Source organism: Loxodonta africana, chromosome 13 (assembly GCF_030014295.1).
Source record: "Loxodonta africana isolate mLoxAfr1 chromosome 13, mLoxAfr1.hap2, whole genome shotgun sequence".
Taxonomy (NCBI): domain Eukaryota; kingdom Metazoa; phylum Chordata; class Mammalia; order Proboscidea; family Elephantidae; genus Loxodonta; species Loxodonta africana.
In genome coordinates, this window is record NC_087354.1 from 79,196,100 (window position 1) to 79,214,597 (window position 18,498).

Sequence of the window (18,498 nt, forward strand, 5' to 3'; positions counted from 1 at the left end):
CAAACGTACCTGACACTTCATTGTGGAACCTGAGTTGAAGTATTAAGCGTGAGATCATTGAAGATATACAGGGAAAATTATCCTCTGTATCTGTAAAAGTAAAGGAACACGAGGATAACTAAAACTGTCTTTAAACAGATTAATGTAATACACAGTTAACATGATACTTTTCCTGACCAGTTAATGACCATCCAAATCGCCTCCTTAAGGCATTATTGTAGCAAGGGCAAAGCAGAAACATTGGATAGGAAAGACTGGTCTTCAGATCTTGTTTTCTACCTTACTTGCTTCATAAACTGAATAAGTTAAATAATACCTTTCTCATTTCTAAAACAGTGAAAATAATATCCACCCACAGAGTTTGTATGTACGAATAATACACATTTTGTCCCATAATCTTCGTGAACAAAATTGTTGTAAAGATTATAGTAGATAATATACGTTACTCATCAGACAGCCAAGTATTTATTGAGCGTATCATTTTAGGCACTGGGAATAAATAGTGATATCCCTAACACATAATAAGTTATTTTTTTTTAATGTAACTCTTATTAGTAAGCAGCAGCTCTGGTGGTGCGACGGTTAAGTGCTCAGCTGCCAACCAAATGGTAGACATTTGAATCCACCCATAGTCTCCACGGGAGAAAGATCTGCTGGTCTGCTCTCATAATAATTACACCCCAGGAAACCTATGGAGCAGTTCTACTGTGTCCTGTAGGCTCTGAGTTGAAATAGACTCAGTGGCACCTAAGAGCAACATTATTAATAAGAGAGAGATTTCATGATCTACCTGCCTCTTTAGGATTAAACATTTGTTAATGATTTAAATTATTTTACATTGTTGTAGATATTGACATACCACTTGTGTGGTATGTATGATTCTCTTAGTTTGCCACATGACAGTCTGACATTTCAGAGCGTAACCCAACATGAAATAAATTACTGAGGAGGAAATGAATATTATTTGTGGGAATAAATAAATCCCTGCCTCATTTCATTCTAGATGGCAGAAGTAAAACCTTGTGTTTTGAAAATTCTAACAGGAAATTCCAGGCAGAGCCAACATTCTCTTGGGAAAAAAAGAGTCATGTGCAATTAAAGATAAAATAATTGGCTTCAGTTATATTAAGCTTGAAGGCCTCTTGTGGAATTTACTGTATTTATTTGTAGATATTTTCTTTCTTGAGAATGTCTCCTCTCTCAGAAATCTTTGCTTTGCACACTCCTGGGATTGTTAGCAGAAATAACCCTCTTCTGCTGCAAGCTTCAACTTGTTGGAACTTTTTAAAAATTTGGTTATGCTTATCGAGTATTCAGAAGCTATTCTTACTGCAAGGATGGCAGCCAGGAGGTTCCCTTGAGCTAAGATAGTGAATTATCTTCTCTCCCAGTTCTTATTTCTACCTTCTCTTCACTTCTGATTTTATGTGAAAATTCCTGGAAAAAAAACTGAAAATAAAGGATCTTAACCAAAGGTTAAATTTAAGATATAAACCATTGCTTCTAGACTATTTCGACTCATAGTGATCCTATAGAACAGAGTAGAACTGCCCCATTGGGTTTCCAAGGCTGTAAAATTTATGGAAGCAAATTGCCATATCTTTCTCCTTTGGAGCAGTTGGTGGGTTCAAACCATTGACTTTTCAGCTAGCAGCTGAGCACTTAACCACTGGTCCACCAGGGCTCCTAAATTTAAATGCACAGAGTGTACAATTACAGACTGACCTATGAGTGTGATGGCTTCCAAGTAATAGTAAACCTTATTTATTCCAGGACCTAGTTGTTGTAGTTATTAGTTGCCCTCAAGCTGGCTTCTACTCATGGTGACCATATGTATAAGAGAATGAAATGCTGCCCAAACCTGTGCCATTGTCATGATTGTTGGTGTGTTTGAGTGCATTATTGTGGCTGTTGTATCTGTCCATCTCACTGAGGGATTGCCTTGTTTTTGCTGACCCTCTACTTTACCAAACACGATGCCCTTTTCCAGCAATTGACCTTTCCTAATGACATGTCCAGAGTAAGTAAGCTGAAGTCTCACCATCCTCACTTCTAAGGTGCATTCTGGTTGTATTTCTTCTAAGATTGATTAGTTAGTTCTTGTGGTAGTTCACGGTATATTCAGTATTCTTCGACAACACCACAATTCCAATACATTACTTCTTCTCCTGATTGTACCAGGGCCTTATTTAATTTCATTTTCTGTCTTTCAATCTTTTCATAATTTTTCTTTTTACTTCTGTATTCATTTATCCATTGTTTTAACAAATATTTACTTGTCAACCTGCCTTTGCCAGCATAAGGCGGATACTGGATAAAGAGATGGAGGACACAATGCCCCTGAGAAAGGTTCACGTGTGTGTGAGGGGTGTGTGAGGGGTGTGTGTGGGAGGAGCAGAGGGTCAGGACAGAGGCATGCCGGGTTTCCATGTGCTTTAATGGGTGTCCACGTCCCCGCACTGAGATGTTACAAGAGCACAAAGAATAAACACCTTATACCAAGTGGGGGTGGGGGTACTCTCTCCTAATTAGTAACATTTATTGAACACTTGTGATATAGTAGCCATTATGATAAGTATTTCTTATGTATCCACTGCTGAGGAAAAGCTTACTGGAGGCATTGCTGCCTGGTTCATCCTTCCAATAAATATATTTGTTTAGAACTCACTGGGCAGTGGCAATCTGGAATGAACAAAACAGTCAAACTCTGACATCTTGCATTCTACTAGGGGAAAGAGAGACAATAAACAAATGGGTGATGTATAGTATTTCAGTCAGAGTAAATGTTCTGGAGGGAAAAATAAAGCCTGGTAATGGGGAGTGTGAGGAGGGTAAGAGATGGTTATTGTTTCATAGATGGTGATCAGGATAAGCCCTTTTAATAGGGTGATGTTTTAGCAGGGATTAAAGGAAATGAGTGGCAAGCTACATGATTATCTGCAGGGAGAGTGTTCCAGGCAATAGGAATAGCAAGTGGGAACATGTTGGTGTGCTTGAGGATAACCAGGAGGCCAGTGGCATGGGAACAAAGTGAGCAAGAGGAAGAGTTAGGAGATGAAGTCAGATTAGCAGGAAGATCGGTCAAGAAGAAACTTGGAGCCGTCATACGGGAATGAGCATTTACTCGGAGTGAAGTGGGGAAGTGCTGTAGGTGTCTACCCCTTTCTTCTTTCTTGTTTCACCCCCATCCCTCCACACTGGAAGCTTTGGATGAGAAACATGATACGACCTGATAAGTTACAATAAATATTTAAAGGAGAAGAAAATTGAAACTTTTAGAATTTGGGGAATTATTTGTACATTTAAATTAACTAATAGCTTTCTGGGAAACTTTTTTTTTTTTTTTTTTTCTGGGAAACCCTGGTGGTGTAGTGGCTAAGTGCTACGGCTGCTAACCAAAGCGTCGTCAGCAGCTCAAACCACCAGGCAGTCCTTGGAAACTCTGTGGGGCAGTTCTACTCTGTTCTATAGGGTCGCTATGAGTCGGAATTGACTCGTCTCGACGGCGCTGGGTTTGGTTTTGGGTTTTTATTTTAATAGCTTTCTGTAGTCAGTATTAACAGACAAGTAAAAATTTCCTGTAATGAAAATAATAATACTTGGAATTTATATAGTAGCTTTATTTCCAATAGCCTTCCAAGCAGCATTGTTTTTATCTTCTGGTTAGACATCATGGTTTCCAAACTTTGTGACTAACATTCATGTAGACACATAAAAGTGCTTGAGAATCCCAGAAGTCCTTTAGAAAATGACTCTTTTACTTGTATAACTACTGATGTCTTAATTTTACATTGTATATTCTTAAAAAAAATTTTTTTTTTAATATTCTTAATATAGTAATATGACATTTATTGAATAATGACTTTATAACAACACTATATTTTATGCTGAGGAAATGTAAAATCAGTAATCTATCCCATTACCTTTAACAAATTTATTATAAATCCAAAATGTATCATCTGTTTTGCAAATGCCATTTTACACAGTGAGGGGAAAAAAAGAGATTAAATAGTATGGTGAGTAGGTGGCAGGTCTGGGAGTGGAAGCCACCTGGTGCTGTGTACACAGGATTGTGCTTCCTCTCAGAGCAGTCCCTGGTGTCAGGGGTCCATACCTTTTGAATTCCCTGAAAGAGTGTTTGGATTCAATTAGGTACATGATCTAGAAAGCCATTTTGGAGAGTAATTTATTTAACTTGATTTTCCATAGGTCCTAAACACTAAAATTTCTTCTGTATGATTCTTAATTTCTGCTCTATGATTTATGCTATGACTCTTCTTGAGTTTTCTTTTATAATATGGAAAATCTGCTGTGTTTAGGTGGAGACCATAGGCGATGCATATTGTGTAGCTGGAGGATTACACAAAGAAAGTGATACTCATGCTGTTCAGATAGCACTGATGGCCCTGAAGATGATGGAGCTCTCTGATGAGGTCATGTCTCCCCATGGAGAACCTATCAAGGTAAGACACATGGTGTATTGTCCAGGAGATATCATTAGAGCAAATGTTTATTAGTTAGTTCTGGTGCATCAGCCAGTGTGTCACTGCAGAGAGTAACATCTTCTCTAACTAGTTTAAGCAGGAATAAATTTATTCTAGGGAATTAAGGGGTTCACGGAATCATCGAGAGGACTGAAGAAGCCATCTCTTGGTTGGGCTTTCAAAAATGCTCCCAAAGCAACACTTCCCAGCCACTGCCTTCCCTATGATCTGGAAGCTGGCTCCAGAACTGTACCACTGTAGCCGCAATCAGTTAATTTTTCGTTTCAGAAAGTTGCTCTCTGTCCCACTGGCTACAGAAAAAAACTCTACCCAGTATAATTTGAACTAGACAGTGGATAAACTATACCACGACATTCACAAAATGAGTGGCTAGAAACTGGACTCTCTGCTAAGCATGCCATGGAAAAACCAAAGACTTCCACAGATGTATTCACTTGGAAGCAACAGAAGTGCAGTCCCAGCTGAAATCCTGCCTTCCGAAACTCTTGCCAATGCTTCTGATTGACAAAACATGCATTCTAAATTCATCTAGAAGCTGCAAGGAAGTTTGGAAAATATACTTTTTCATTTTCTAACTCCTTCAAGAGAGGACATTGTACTAGAATAGATGTTGACAGCTGACCTACCAATATTTTCCAAGTCATATTATATTCCAGAATTTCTGCATGAGCCAGATCGTAGAATAATGTCTTATTGAATGGGGGGAAAATGAGATTAATATGCTAGGCATTGGTTTAATAGATAGAACATGAGCAGATTATCTTTATTTGTCCCACTTGTAGTGAATCTGCCATTTAATTTTTGATAGAAGCGTCCTCAATGGATGACCTTCAGAAATGGTTCTTTGAAGTAATATAGAATCCTATCCTGTTGTCATGGATTGAATTATGTCCCCTCAAAAATATGTGTATCAACTTGGTTAGGCCATGATTCCCAGTATCTGTGTGGTTGTCCTCCATTTTGTGATTGTAATTTCATGTTAAGAGGATTAGGGTGGGATGGTAACACCACCCTTCCTCAGGTCTCCCTGGCCCAATGTAACGGGAGTTTCCCTGGGGTGTGGCCTGCACCACATTTTATCTCTCAAGAGGTAAAAGGAAACAGAAGCAAGCAGAGACTTAGGAACCTCATACCGCCAAGAAAACAGCGCCAGGAGCAGAGCAGGTCCTTTGGACCTCAGGTTCCTGTGCTGAGATGATTCCAGACCAAGGGAAAACTGATGACAAGGACCTTCCTCCAGAGCCGACAGAGAGAGAAAGCTTTCTCCAGGAGCCGACACCCTGAATTTGGACTTGTAGCCTACTAGGCAGTGAAATAATAAATTTCTCTTTGTTAAAGCCATCCACTTGTGGTATTTCTATTATAGCAGCACTAGATGAGTAAGACACCTGTATATAAGAAAAATGAAAGAAAAAATATTTAAGCTATGATATTTAGAGATTTAGCCTTGGCTTTCTTGAACCTTTGTAGGAAACATACATCTAAGCCTTCCCAAACTATTGCCTAAGTTATAGTTGCCGTAGTCATTTATTGCCATGTAACATACCTCCTTAAATTTAGTGATGTAGAACCACAAACATTTTATTATGCTTATGAATTCTGGGCATTAGGATTTGGACAGGGCTCGGCAGAGATCCTTTGTCTCTGCTCCACAATGTTTTGGGCCTCAGCTGGGAAGACTCAAATGGTTGAGGGTAACAGGAATAGTTGTGATTGGGGTGCTTCAGGCTGGAGGATCCACTTGAAGATATCTGATCCCTTGGTGGCAGTGACTGAATGGTTAAGCTCAGCTAGGACTGCCTGCCCAAGTGCGGACACATGGGTGCTCCAAGCATAGCAACCTCAGAGTAGTCACACCTCTTACAGGGTGGCTTATGTCTCAGCAAACAAGATGAGTGGAAGCTGCATGACCTTTTATGACCTAGTCTTGAAAGATACACAAGAACAATTCTACTCTATTCAGTTGGTCAAAGCAGGCAGAAGCCTGCCCAGAAGGGAGGAGACTTAGATCCCATGTCTAGATAGGAAAAGTGTCAAAGATTTGTAACCATCTTTTAAAACCACCTCAGCATTTGACTGTTGCAGACCTAATTTCCATAATCACTTTTTTTCCAGAGTAGAATTATGTATTTCTTTCTCTTTCTTTTTTTGTGTGAAAGAACTCATAGCATCAAAGTAAATGTTAAACATACTCAGATTGTTGACAGTAAGACCAGTGATTTTCACATAACCATGTTTTTGTAATTAAGATGTATATATTTGGGGTAGGGTATTTGTGGCATGATTTTTATTATTGGTAGAAATGTATTTTTTTCTATTTAGCAATTATTTATAGTTAACCTGAAAGATAATTACCTGGATAATAGTACTTGAACTTTAGCAATCTGTAAAGTGATATGTTGAACATTCCTTTATATATCTACTAATCTATGGTCTTAGGAAATATCTGAATAGCATAGGAGCTGACCAAGAAACATCACAGAGGCAGTATTGAAGAGTATAGCAGATAAGAAAACAAAACAAAACAAACCCGTTGCCATTGAGTCAGTTCTGACTCATAGCAACTCAATAGGACAGAGCAGAACTGCCTCATAATGTTTCCAAGGAGTAGCTGGTAAATTTGAACTGCTGAGCTTTGGTTAGCAGTGGCAGCTCTTAACCACTGAGCCACCAGTGCTCCATAGAGAAGCATTAATGTGTATGGGAGGGGAGTATGCTGTGATTTTAACACTGTCTCGTTTAACCCTCATAACAACATGAAGAAAATCCACATTTTACTGATGGACACCGGTAGTCAAGGTGCTCATGCTGCCACAGGTGTCATGTCTGCCTGGCTTCAAAGCCCTGATTTTCTCTGTGTCTTACCCTGTAGAATGGAATCAAAGTGAAAGACTAAAAAAAAAAAAAAAATTTTTTTCTACAAACTCTATGCTTGTCTCAGTATGCCACAAGCACCAATCATCCGTCTGCTCGCTTACTCCTATTGATTTCCTCGCTAATATCCGTCCACTCAGGCTTAGAAAACTTCAGGTGGACTGCTAACAGAGCTCAGGGACTGAATCTAGCAGTGAAAGTCTGTAAATGGTAAGTGAACTTGCAAACAGCCTTCTGGTGCTCCTCCTTTCCTATTCCCAGCAGCCTTTGATCAAATGGGCTGTGACAAATGTATGACAAAAGTGGTCTGCAAACGCAAAATTCCCCAGCAGGTTCCCACTCATGCATTTACTGGGAGACTGTCAGAATTCTCTCTTTGCCTTTCAGTTTTTTACATACAAATCTGTTTCCAGTGACAAGAGATTAGTGGATGCGTTCAGGGAGTAACGTGTATTTGAAATTTTGCATAAATTCTTTTTATGTGTGTGCATGCTTTAGGTGAAAGCTCACAGCACAAGTTAGTTTCTTATTCTTATACACAAATTGTTTTGTGATATTGGTTGCCATCCCTGCAATGTGTCAGCACTCTTCCCTATGTCCTGTCCACTTTGGGGTCCCTGGGTCCATTGGTCCAGTTTTCCTGTCCCTTCCTGCCTTCTTGTCTTTGCTTTTGGGCGGGTTTGCACATTTGATCTCATATACTTGATAGTGCTAAAAAGCATGTTCCTCATGTGCGTTATTGCTTGTTCTAAAAAAAAAAAAAAATCTTTTTTTTTTTTTTTAAGGTTTGGCTGAAAGGTGGATTTTGGGAGGGGCTTCAGTTCTGAGTTAGAAGGGTATCCAGGGACCAGAATCTTGGGGGTTCCTCTAGGCTCTGTCAGACCAATAAGTCTGGTCTTCTTATTTATTTTTTTGGTGAATATGAATTTTGTTCTTTATTTTTCTCCCACTCTGTCCGGGACCCTCTATTGTGATCCCTGTTAGAGCAGTCGATGGTGGTAGCCAGGGCACCATTTAGCTCTTTTGGGCTCAGCCTGATACGGTTCATGTAGTCCATTTGGACTAATATTTCCCCTGTGTCTTTAGTTTTCTTCATTCACCTTTGCTCCGGATGGGGTGGGACCAATAGATGTACCTTAGATGGCCACTCTCAAGCTTTTAAGACCGCAGATGCTACTCATCAAAGTGGGTTGTAGAACATTTTCTTTATGAACTGTGTCATGCCAGTTGAACAGGCTGTCCCCGAGACCATGGTCCTCAGCCCTTAGCCCCAGGAACTTGGCCCCCCAAGGTGTTTAAATGTGTCTAGGAAGCTTCTATGACTTTGCCTTGTTCAAGCTGTGCTGACTTCCACTGTACTCTGTATTGTCTTACCCTTCACCAAAGTTATCGCTTATCTACCATCTAGTTACCGATTTCCCCTCCTCACACCTCCCCTCCCTCTTAACCATCAGAGGTTGTTTTCATTTTTCTTTTCTGTACATAAACCTTTTCTAGGGTTTTTATAATAGTGATCTTGTACAATGTTTGCCCCGTTGTGATTGACTGACTTCACTCGGCATAATGTCCTCCAGATTCATCCATGGTGTGAGATGTTTCACAGATTCATCATTGTTTTTTTTATCATTGAGTAGTATTCCATTGTGTGTCTGTACCATAAGTTGTTAATCCATTCATCTGTTGATAGACACTTAGGTTGTTTCCATCTTTTTGCTTCTGTGAATTATGCTGTAGTGAACATGAGTGTGCATGTGTCTATGTCTCTAGGATATATTCCTAAGAGTGGGATTGCTGGGTCATATGGTATTTCTATATCTAGCTTTTTAAGGAGGTGCCATATCATTTTCCAAAAAGGTTGTACCATTTTGCATTCCCACCAGCAGTGCATAAGAGTTACAGTCTCCATGCAACCTCTCCAGCATTTGTTATTTCTGGAAATGTCGGGGTGAGATGGTGTCATGCATTGAATTGTATCCCCTGAAAATATCTGTCAACTTGGCTAGGTCATGATTCCCAGTATTGTATGATTGTCTACCATTTTGTCATCTGGTATGATTTCCCTATGTGTTGTAAATCTTATTACTATGATGTAATGAGATGGCAGTTACATTGGAGCTCGCAATCTTTAGCCATTAGAGAAATGTAAATCAAAACTACCATGAGATACCATCTGTCTTAGTCATCTAATGCTGCTGTAACAGAAATACCACAAGTGGGTGGGTTTGAGAGAAGTCTCACAGTCTAGTAGTCTGAATTCAGGGTGTCAGCTCCAGGGGAAGGCTTTCTCTCTCTGTCGGCTCTGGAGGAAGGTCCTTCTCATCAGCCTTCCCTTGGGCTGGGAGCATCTCAGCAAATGAACCTCAGGACCAAAGGATGTGCTCTGCTCCTGGGGCTGCTTTCTTGGTGGTATGAGGTCCCCATGTCTCTCTGCTCACTTCTCTCTTTTATATCTCAAAAGAAATTGGCTTAAGACACTATCTGGTCTTGTAGACCTCATCAGTGTAACTGCTGCTAATCCATTGTATTACATCATAGTGATGGGAAATCACATGAGATGATGAAATGGTAGACAATTATACAATCATACAAGGGAACCATGACCCAGCCAAATTGACAGATATTTTAGGGGGACACAATTCAGTCCATGATAGGGGCTATTACAAATGATATTGTTTTCTTTATTTCCTTTTTGAAATTCTCTTTGTTGTTGTGTAGGAATACAGCTGATTGTTGTGTTGGTCTCATTTCCTGCTACTCTACTGAATCCTTCTATTAGTTCCAGTAGTTTTCTTGTAGAATCTTTGGGTTACTCTATGTAGAGTATCATATCATCCATGAATCCACCCCAATGCTGTCTATGAATAGGGATAGTTTTACTTGTTCCTTTCCAATTTGATGTTCTTTATTTCTTGCCTTATTGCTCTAGCTAGGACTTCCAACACAGTGTTAAATAGGAGTGATGATAAAGAGCATTGTTGTTTTGTTGCCGTTCCCAGGTAGAGTGCTTTCAGCCTCTCTCCATTAAGAATGATATTGGCTGTTGGTTTTGTATAAATGCCCTTTATTATGTTGAGGAATTTGCCTTCTATTCTATTTTATTGAGAGTTTCTATCAGAAGTGGGTGTTGGACTTTATCAAATGCCTTTTCAGTGTCAATTGTGATGATAATGTGATTCTTTTATTTTGTTCTATTTATGTGCAGGATTATGTTGATAGGGGACGTCCACTCTGTGTTTCTCATTCTCATTTTCATTCTTTTGCCAGGAAACGCCCTAAGTTTGCCTTTGTATTTGAGAGAGAGTTTGCAGGATATAACATTCTTAGTTGGCAATTTTTTTTTTCTTTCAAGATTTTATATTTGTCATCCCATTGTCATCTTGTCTGCATAGTTTCTGCTGAGTAATCAGAGTTTAGTCTTATTGTTTCCTCTTTTGTATGTGACTTTTTGTTTTTCTCTAGCTGATCTCAGAATTCTTTCTTTGTCTTTGGTTTTGGCAAGTGTGAGTATGACATGTCTTTTTGACTTTTTTGATGGTCTGTCCTATATGCAGTTCTTTGAGTTTCTTGGGTAGTCAGCTGTTTGTCTTTTACGATATTTGGAAAGTTTTCTGCCAGCAAATCTTCAACAGTTTCCTCTGTGTTTTCCATTTCCCCACTTTCAGGAACTCTCTCACACACAAATTTTTGCCCTTGATTGTGTACCACATAATTCTTAGGTTTTCTTCTTTCTTTTATCTGATTTTCCCTCAGACAAAGTGGCATCTATGTATTTGTCCTCAATCTCAATGACTCTGTCTTCCATTGTTTCAGATTTTCTCCTAAAACCTTCTATTGCATTTTCCATTTCTGAAATTTTGTTGTTTATCTTTTAGAGCTTTTAGCTATGTTTTTGTTGGTTTTGTCTGTGTTTTCCATGATTTTGTCTGTTTTTTTTTTTTTTTTTGCTGGGCTTTGTCTGTGTTTTCCTTGATCTCTTTCCTAATCTCTTGGAGAGCCGTAAATATTTTAGTCTTTTGAATCCTGTATCAGGTAGTTCTACTGCCTTTTCGTCTGCTGGAAGGTTATATGATTCTTTATTTTGTTCACTTACTGGAGCTATCTTGTGCTGCTTTTATGTATGTTTTGATATTGTCTCCTGTCTCTAAGACATTAAGGTATTATTTCCTTTGTTGATTGATCGTATGTTTGTTTGCTTTGTCCTGCTTTGTTTTGATATGTCAGGGTGGGCATGCGGGGCGTGCTTTGCTGCTTGCTCATTTGTGGGCACAATAGCTCTCACCACCTTGTCCAGGTGGGCAGGGCAGCAACATTTAGGGTGAGCCTGCTTCAGTGATGCTGGTTTAGCGAGGTGGCTGAGGGTGGATGGGGTGGGTGCCATCTGCCTCCTGATGTTGCTCCAGTGATGTGGGAGCGTTCACAGCCCCTTGCAGATTGGCAGGAGTTTTGTCCTGGGAGTGGTGTAGGCTTCCCACTGTTCAGCAGCCATTCGAGGGGCAGGAAGGTGAGGGAGGTGGTGTGTAGTGCTATGTGGGAGGGAGAAAGACATGGAAGAAAAAGAAAAAAAGAAAAAATTAATAATGTATATTTTTTAATGGCAGTGTGATGGTGATTGTTGAGTGAGGGTGGAGTGGACCCCATGGGCCTGTTTAAAAAAGGGGAGGTGATGTTTGGGGTTAGGTGGGAGAGAGAAAAAAATAAAAGGAAAATTAATAATTTTTAAAAATATGGTGGTGCAGTGGGGGCCCACAATTGCGGACGGGGCAGAACTGCAGGCCAGTGGAAAGGGTTGGGAGGTGATGTAAAGGGGTAAGTGGGAGGCAGAAAGAAAAGACAGAAGAGAAAGAAAAAAATTGTGGTGCCGCAGGAGCTGGCAGGCAGGGGTGGGGTGGACCCAGTATGGTGGTGGGCTGATGACTCAAGCAGCTACAGCAGAGCAGGGGTCCAGCAGGAGGTGAAAGGAGGTGGTATAGAGGCTAGGTGGGAGGGCGAAAGAAAAAGCAAAAGGGAACAAAAAAAAAAAAATGGCAGCGTGGTGGGAGCCAACAATGGGGGCAGGGCATACCCGGAGGGGCAGTGGACTGGTGTCTCTCTGGCCATGGTGGCGCAGTGGGGAACTGCGGGAATGGGGGAGGTGGTTTATATGGCTGGGTGGGAGGGAGAAAGAAGAGAGAGTTTTAAGAAAGCTATGTGACGGGAGGGGGCAGGGCAGGCCCCTGGGGAGGGGGGCTTATTTGTGGACTTTTGCAGTGGGGTAGCTGGGCTGGGAGGGTTCTTGCTTCTCCTCACTAGAGGGGCAAGTGGTGAAAAAGTGTGTTTCTCTGGTTACTGAGCGCTCTGTCTCTTGTTGGGAGCTCCATGAAGTTGCCTTACTATACCGCCTGGGTCATTAATGGTTTTGTCCCAAGATGGCGATGCTGTGCCCTGTTAGTTGGCAGGGGACTTCCACTCCATATTTTTCATTCTCTGTTTTCCATAAGTTTCTTCTTCCATTTGGTGTTTGATCTAGTTCTTTATTCCTTCGTTTGATGCTTAGGGTTCCAGGATTGACTGTATCTGTTTCACTCAGTTTTTCTTGTCTTCACTTAAGAGGGAACGGCATGGTATATCTGTCTAGGGCGCCATGTTGACCCTACCTCTTAGATCAATTCTTGCTCATAAATTTGAAACGTGCCCCAATGAGAAAACTTGGGGAAAGGCAGTAAGACTAAGAACTAGATGGGGGAAAGGCGGGAGAGTGGCATGGGAGGAAACAAAGAGCCGCATTTGCTTCATCTGCATTGTTTGGATTTTTATGAGGAGACTGTATTTATATGTTACTTACAAAACAAACTAAAAAAAACTTAAATGCTGAGATAAATTTATCATAAAAAGCTAGAGTAACTAAGTACAGAGAGATAAATTGGTTTAAGTCAGAAGAGTGCCCAGAAAGAGCAAAAACTTCTCAATATTTTGTGCTAAAATTGTGGATGATATTTATGGGCAGGAGAAACTTTTTTTTTTGGTCCAGTTGTTAAATGTGCAAAAATTATACTCTCCTAAAGAGGAAAAAGCCAGATGAAATAGACGTCTAAGTTTTGCTGTTTAGAGTGAAATAGTGACAAAGGACTTTAAAAATATCAAATTCTTCATTTTGTAATTGAATAAAGGGAAATAAAGAGACTTACAGAAAGTCAGTAGTAGAGTTTGGTTTAGAAATTAAATCTCTTATTCATAATCTAGTGTTTTTGTCTGAATGGTTTATAAAATCTGTAAGTTTTACATTTTAAAAGTAAATGATTCTGTGAAGTTTCTAGTAGTTAAATTAGATTTAAAACTAGGTAGCACTAGAGTCTTCTGACTGCTAAATCTCATCTAACTACTGAAGACTTGACCTTTGTTTAAAATGCATATGTATAAAAAAACTTTAAAACAATCAACTAAATATAGAGCTTAAAAACATGAACACGGTCTTTTGTCTGAGTGTCATTTAAAGTACCCCCACTTTAACAAGTTCTGTGATAGCAGTAATTTAAGAAAGTGTGCATCGTCTAAGATCATCAAGTACTCAGATCTTCTTGGAGATCCTAGTTTATAACATTCTCAGTGACTCTGCAAATCACTGATAACATTCAGAATTCCTAAGCTTTTACCCCTACACTTTCCAGACTCTCTCATATCTGTAAGTGGCGTAACTGGTGGTTTTATGAGTTCATATTTCCATTTTAGTGTGTAGAGTCACTGTACTATCATACAAGAGTCTCTGGGTGGTGCAAATGGTTAATGCATTTGGTGCTAGCCAAAAGGTTGGAGGTTCAGGTCTGCCCAAACGTGCCTCAGAAGAAAGGCCTGGTGATCTACTTCAGAAAAGTCAGCCACTGAAAACCCCAGGGGGCACAGTTCTGCTCTGGCACATGTGGGGTCACCATGAGTCACAACTGACTTGAAGGCAGCTGGTTTACTGGCTCTTCTCACACAGCCCTAAGGAAACCCAGCTATCTGCTTCCTCTGCCATTTTCTGCTTAAATATTACAATCCCTTCGGAAACCCTGGTAGCGTAGTGGTTAAGAGTTACAGCTGCTAACCAAAAGGTCGGCAGTTCAAATCCACCACATGCTCCTTGGAAACTATATGGGGCAGTTCTACTCTGTCTTATAGGGTCGCCATGAGTCGGAATCAACTCGACGGCAACAGGTTTGGTTTTTTTGGTTTTCTCCAGTTGGTCATTTGAATAGTGGGATGGTTTTTGGCATAAATTTCTTTTAAAACAAAATACCTAACAACTACAATTTTTATCCTTAGGTCTAGATTCTCTGTCAGGGTTTTGGGAAACAACTCCTGGAGCCCAGGTATTACGTCTCATCTCACTCGATGGACAGGGTAGTTTATACAAACCTATAGACACTTCCTTAGGTGGCTGCTGGCATAGGTGGATTTAGAAATTTGTTTCCAGTGTTGAAGATGGGTGAAATAAAGATCATCCATGTAACAAACACAAGAGAGTTAAGAGGTGTGATTACTGATTCTACACCTGTAATTTGTAACTGGGTGTGAAGAGCAGAGGGAAGTGGGCTGGAGACTGGAGGAAGGAAGGCAGTGTAGTGAGGGTGCATGGTAAAGTGCTTTAGAATGGGACATTTAAGCAGCAGTGACAAGTGGAAAGTGTTTACCAGTGACCGGGAACACTGTGCTTTGCTTTCAGATGCGAATTGGACTGCACTCTGGATCGGTTTTTGCCGGGGTTGTTGGAGTTAAAATGCCCCGCTACTGTCTCTTTGGAAACAATGTCACCCTGGCTAACAAATTTGAGTCCTGCAGTATCCCACGGAAAATCAATGTCAGTCCAACCACTTACAGGTACTGCCTGCACTAAGCACCTGGAATCTGTTCTTTTTGTTTATATGCAACTGTCACTTTTTTCCATTGGTTTGTTTCATTCCCTGTAATTTGGGTTCTTGCTTAGATAATCTTCAAAGAAAAGAGAAGCAATAACTTTCGTCACCCTCACTTTTTTTAAGCTTTTAAAAACTTTTTTTAACTACTCATTAATCTCATGGGAGCAGCTCTCCTGGGACATGCATAGCCCACCTGTGATCCTTGGCAGACCTCCTATCTTCCCCTGTAATTCTTCTTTTAAAAGCATGTATTAATGTTCCTAGTACTTCAGCAGGAAAGAATTTACCAGAGGGAGACTAGAAAGCACATTGCCAAGTTTGTGGAGTGTTATGGCCTGGCAGCAGATGTTAACACAGTAAAAGCAGGGTGCATACCATCTAGCATTAGGGGAACCTCTATTTTAACCAACTCCTTGACAGCATGCAGTGGGCAGCCTGAGTCAATAAAAATCTACTGTTTCGGTACCACTTATCCATTCTTAAACCAGAAAATAAGCCCATTTAAGAGGGGTAAAAATATATCTGCTGTATAAAATTGCATCTTTTTTAAAAAAAAAATTCCAGTTGTAATGAAATCCCTTCAGCAACCACTAAGCTTTCCAGATCCCTATGACAGCTAATTTAAAAAAAATTTAAAAAATCAAGCAAATTGGCTTTCCTATTCTCGAGATAACTTCTCCCACACCGTCTTTCTCCTTAAAGCGTCAACGGCCTTTTCTTTCCAGTCCTTTCAGCTGATAACCTCGGTTCATATTTCACAATGAGAATAGATGGAACTAGGAAAGAACTAGCCCGTCGTCACACCACAGATTCCATCAACATAGCTACCCCAGTAGCTGTCTTGTAGGGGTCCCTGGGTAGCACAAACGGTTAAGGGCTTGACTGCTAGCTGAAAGGTTGGCAGTTTGAACCCTCCCTGAGGCACCTTGGAAGAAAGGCCTGACAGCCTGCTTCCAAAATGTCTAAAACCAAACCAAACCTATTACTGTCCAGCCAATTCTGACTCATGACGACCCTATAGGACAGAACTGCTCAGTAGGGTTTATGAGGCTGTAACTCTTTATGGAAGTAGATTGTCATGTATTTCTCCCATGGAGCAGCTGGTGGGTTCAAACTGCTAACCTTTCAGTTAGCAGCCGAGTGCTTAACCACTGAGCCACCAGGGTACCTCTCCAAAAGGTCACAGACTTGAAAACTCCATGGATTAGAGTTCTGCTCTGCACGCATGGGGTCATCATGAGTTGGAATTGACTCCATGACAACTAACAATAACAATCGCTGTCTTCTACCTCCCGCCGCCCCGTTACAATGAGCCAGCTGTGCCCACCTCTCTCTGAGACTTACCCTGCAGTTTTCCTCTAACTGCCATTTCCTCTCAAGAACACGTCTCCTGAAAACAACCCCTTTAGCTCTATGATCAGTTTATCTGTCTGATGGCTTGATCATTCCTATCAGGATACAGGAGCCCTGGTGGCATAGTGGTTAAGGATTAGGCTGCTAACCAAAAGGCCAGCAGTTCGAACCCACCAGCCACACCTTGGAAACTCTACGGGGCAGTTCTACTCTGTCCTATAGGGTCACTATGAGTTGGAATCGACTTGACAGTAATGGGTTTGGGGTTTTTTTTGGGGGGGGGGTCAGGATACAAACATATCTTACTATCAAACCTCTTAAAAAAAAAATTCCTTGTTTCCAAATCCATCTCCGGTTACCATCCTATATTTCTTCTCTTTTTTACAGTAAAACTCCTTAAAGGAGTTGTCTACACTACTGCCTCTACTTTTTCACCTCCCATTCCAAACCCATTTCAGTCCTTTCTGGCTTCACTGAAATGCTTCTTATTAGCATCATCAGTGTACTGTGCTAAAATCCTAGTCAGTTCTCTCTCCTCATCTTGCTCAACATCTCAGTCACAATTAAATACATTGAGAACTCCCTCCTTTAAACATTTTTCCTCTTTGGCTTTTGTGACATCACACTCACCTGGGCTTCTCACTACTGCCCCGGCTATACCTTCTCAGTGTCTTTTGTTAGTACTTGTTTTAGTTATCTATCTAGTGCAGCTATAACAGAAATACCACTAGTGGATGGCTTTAACAGAAATTTATTCTCTCACAGTCTATTAGGCTAGAAGTCTGAATTCAGGAAGCCAGCTCCAGGGGAAGGCTTTCTTTCTCTGTAGGCACTGGGGGAAGGTCCTTGTTATCAATCTTCCCCTGGTCTAACAGCTTCTTAGCACAGGGACTCGGGGGTCCAAAACAAGATGCACTCCCCTCCTGGTTTTTCATTCTTGGTGGTAGGTCCCTTTCCTCTCTGCCTGAGTCTCTTTTTTATATCTCAAAAGAGATTGACTCAACATACAACCTAATCCTGTAGATTGAGTCCTGCCGGGTTAACATAACTGCCTCTAATCCTGCCTCATTAACATCATAGAGGTTAGGATTTACAACACATAGGATAATCACATCAGATTGCAAAATGGTGGACAACCACACAATACTGGGAATCATGGCCTAGCCAAGTTGACACACATTTTGAGGGGGACACAATTCAATCCATAACAGCACTCCTTCCCTACCAAACCTCTGAATGATGGACTGCCCAGATCTCTGCCCACGCCACTGTCTCTTCTTTCTGATTCTCACCATTTTTATCTCTAGCTCATCCCATAATTCTCTACTGAGCTACAGATGCATATATTTTATTCCAAATTTCTACTCGAATGACTGATTGATATATTAAAATTTACATGATCAAACTAGGACAAGGAAATCCACTTCCTGCCCAGCCAAGCTTTACCAATCTCATTAAATGGCATCATCATATTCTGGTTACTCAGCCCGTAAACCTTAGGGTGATCATTCCTTCCTCCCCCTCACAGCCCATCGCAACTACCTACCTGTGTCCTGAATACATCTTTCCTCACCCCCCTCAGTGCCACAGCCCAAGCCAAGCTACCCGTATGTCTCCCACCTGAACTAAGCCAGCATCATCCTCACTGCCTTCCCGGCTTTCTTTCTTGCATGCCTTCTCCCCACATTTCGCCCTCCATGCAATAGCCAGGTTATCTTTCTAAATTATAAATCTGAGCTGTCATTCCTGACTTAAAAAAACTCCAGTGGCTTCCCATTGCCATCAGAATAAAATTTACACTTTTGCTCAATGTCCTGTCAGCCTCTGCCACTTAATTTTCTTCCACTTTCTCCTTCATTCACTGAACTCCTGCCATCCTAGCCTCCTTTTTGCTC

General features: G+C 40.8%; 1 protein-coding gene across 9 annotated transcripts in view; it reads left to right on the top strand.

Annotated features, from left to right (window-relative positions):
* The window catches only part of GUCY1A1 (guanylate cyclase 1 soluble subunit alpha 1), an 85,309-nt gene that overhangs the window by 55,439 nt on the left and 11,372 nt on the right, over nt 1-18,498 (top strand). For 8 of the 9 annotated variants that reach the window (XM_023541809.2, XM_064267625.1, XM_064267626.1 and 5 more), the window contains 2 exons: nt 4,320-4,463; nt 15,058-15,212. In XM_023541809.2, coding sequence (XP_023397577.2) covers nt 4,320-4,463; nt 15,058-15,212 — 299 coding nt within the window. Of the gene's footprint in view, nt 1-4,319; nt 4,464-5,593; nt 7,553-15,057; nt 15,213-18,498 lie in introns of those variants that run through there. The other variant, XM_064267628.1, reaches the window with a different exon arrangement.